Genomic DNA, 2,912 nt, shown 5'->3' on the forward strand with positions numbered 1-2,912 from the left:
AGCAAATTATCCTCTTGTGAAAAAATAAATAGTGATTTACCTTTCTATATTTTTTAAAATACAACAATTTACCCCTCTATAATTTTTAAAATGAAGCAATCTACCTCCCTATATAAGGAGGTAAGTTGCTTCATTTTAAAAAGTATAGGGAGGTAAATTGTTATATTTTTTTCATAGGGGAGTAATGTGCTCATTTTTAATTTCACAAGGGGATAAATTGCTATTCACCCCTTTAAAAAGTCCCTTGTGACTTTTTGTCACTTGTGCACGCATTAGAAACCTGTTTGGTTTGGCCGAAAAAATGAATATATAAAAAAAGTGATAATATAAAAAAAGAAAAAGAAACGTATAACAAGAAGTTTTATATTTGATATCGAAAAATAAATGAAGAAAAGTAATATGAGATGTATATGATATTTTTCTGGAGCCCAATTTTATTTTCATATGAAATTTTGGGGGGGGGGGGGGACTGAAAGTATAATATGTAAATATTGTTAGTAATGAATTGATTATTTTTTTAGTCCAAAATGAGAAGAAAAATAACTTATTGGAAAAAATAAAAATAATATTTTTTTGTACCAAATATTAAAAAATATTTAATATTTACTTTCTTTTTTATCATACCAAACAACTTAAAAATAAAAAAAAAGAAAAAGTATTATTTATGCGCACAAATTACTAACTATTCATGTACAATTATAAATTTAATTTAATTCTTTACTAAAATAAGTACATTTCGATTTATTAATTTGGGTTTGGGGGAAGAATTTAGAAAAATTATCGATTTCGAATGACTTGATTTGAAAGAAAGTTGAAAACCATCCATGTTCAATAAAACATAGTTCAGAATCAGAAGTGAGGAGTTTGATATTTTTTAAATTTAAAATTATCCAAACAAATTCAAAAATTTCGTTATTAAGGATTTAAGTTCCATAATTTCGAATCTTTTAATCCAAATGCAAGTTAGCTATTTTATATTTTGGAATCATTTCACTTATCAAAACGCACATTTTCAACTCAGGGGATGTCTGATCAAACTAATTTATAATTTTATAAAATATTTTTACTATTTACATCTTACATCTTCTTCGGAAAACAACCTCTTAAACTATTTAGAAGAAATAAAATTATAAAACTTAGTAACGATAATTTTATAATTAATACAATCAAAGTGTCAAAATTTTAAAATTAAGCAAGGAAGTCCTTACTTTTTCCTAAAAAATAAAATTATAAACTTGTAATATTTTTTTGTTCATCTAAGCTATTTCTTTAAAGTTTTATTATATTTTTCCACAGCTCTCAAATAATTTTTAAAAATTATAACTTCACTCGAACAACCATTTTACTCTTTTTTTCAAGATCACATATAACAATTTAATTTAAAATTTATCTAAATAAAATTGAAATTGTACCCCCATGATCATCGGAACCAAGTCCTCCAAAGGGGAATTGTAGCTCAAATTTGGCTCGGATAAATCTATGTTAATTATATAGTAAATATAATATACACTTTCTATATAATTAATGTACAATTTAAAAATTGATTAATTATATAAAATGTGTATCATATTTATTTTGTATTTTAATTTAATTTAATGCAATAATTTTGCACCATTAAATACAGTAGTTCATTAGTGGCCCAAACCAGTTGCCCATTTCCTTGTTATAAGCTCAGGCCCCTACACACTATGCGCATCTCTCCACACACTTACACACAGAGTGAATGTACAAATGTTAAATAATTGCAGTTTGATTTAGCTGTTTTTCGATTATATTATACGATTTGAAATCAAAATGTCAGACAACATTGAATCCCCAAATCAAAATCCCCAAGACTTTCAAGTGCCAGACCTAGCCATAGAGGCACCGCCCAAAACCCCACTGCCAACCACCATGGCTGAAGCCGAGCAAGCACCGCCTCAGTCGGAAACCACTGCCGCCACCGCCGCTGCGAAGTATTCCAGTGCTTCATTCTGTATTTGGCCTCCAACTGAACGGACGCGGGACGCCGTCAGGAACCGGCTAATCGAGACGCTTTCCACCCCCTCCATTCTCTCCAAGAGGTACGGAACCGTTTCGCGAGAGGAGGCTGTTGATGCCGCCAAGCGCATCGAGGATGAGGCGTTCGAAGCGGCGGGAAAGGCGGCGAGCACTGATGATGATGGCATAGAGATTTTACAGGTTTATTCGAAGGAGATTAGTAAGAGAATGCTGGAGACCGTGAAGGCTAGATCTGCTGAATCGGTGGCTTCGCAGACGCCGCCGGTGAATGAGGCGGTGGTTAAGGCGGAGGAGGAGGACACAGGGTCCACGGCTCCGCCTCAGAGTGAGAAAACTGAGTCTGTGGCTGATGATGAATGAGTAACGGAAAGATTATTAGCACTTTCCGTTTTCTGCTTTGTAATCTTGTTAGTGAACTTTTATGGTTGGATATATTGTGTTGAGATCTATGATGTACTTCTATGTGGATCATTTGGTGCTAATATATTAGTGTTATTACATGTTACCAACTCAGCTTTTCTAGGGCTTGTTCTCTATGAAAGTTGCCTCATATTACATGGTGCTTTCAATTCCTGTTTGTGTCCAGTATACTTTGTGTTTGCGGATTTTTGTTCAAGCTTTGGTGGGTGAATTTTGCGATGTACTTATATGCGATTGCATCCATGCTCTCTTGTTTATTTTAATAGGAATTTTGTCTTTTTCAAGTATTACATGAACAGAGTTGAATTGTAGGGTATTGAAAGAATAGTATTTGATTGAAGTCCCTTGATTTGATGGATAAGCTTGTAATTAGTCTTTGGATTTATGTTTGCTTGCCGAATATATTCGGTCCCTTGTTTTTGTACGCTTCTATGATTGGTTTAACAAATGTGCTCAATCACTGTGTTCTGGATGAGACTTCTGCTGTTAAA

The 2,912-nt window shown here is 32.8% G+C and overlaps 1 protein-coding gene across 1 annotated transcript; it reads left to right on the plus strand.

Annotated features, from left to right (window-relative positions):
• Positions 1,669-2,556, plus strand: LOC105155518 (MFP1 attachment factor 1). Its single transcript, XM_011071409.2, has one exon. It carries the CDS (start codon positions 1,795-1,797, stop codon positions 2,359-2,361), a length of 567 nt encoding a protein of 188 aa, XP_011069711.1. The 5' UTR covers positions 1,669-1,794; the 3' UTR covers positions 2,362-2,556.

Source organism: Sesamum indicum, linkage group LG2 (genome assembly GCF_000512975.1).
Source record: "Sesamum indicum cultivar Zhongzhi No. 13 linkage group LG2, S_indicum_v1.0, whole genome shotgun sequence".
NCBI lineage: Eukaryota > Viridiplantae > Streptophyta > Magnoliopsida > Lamiales > Pedaliaceae > Sesamum > Sesamum indicum.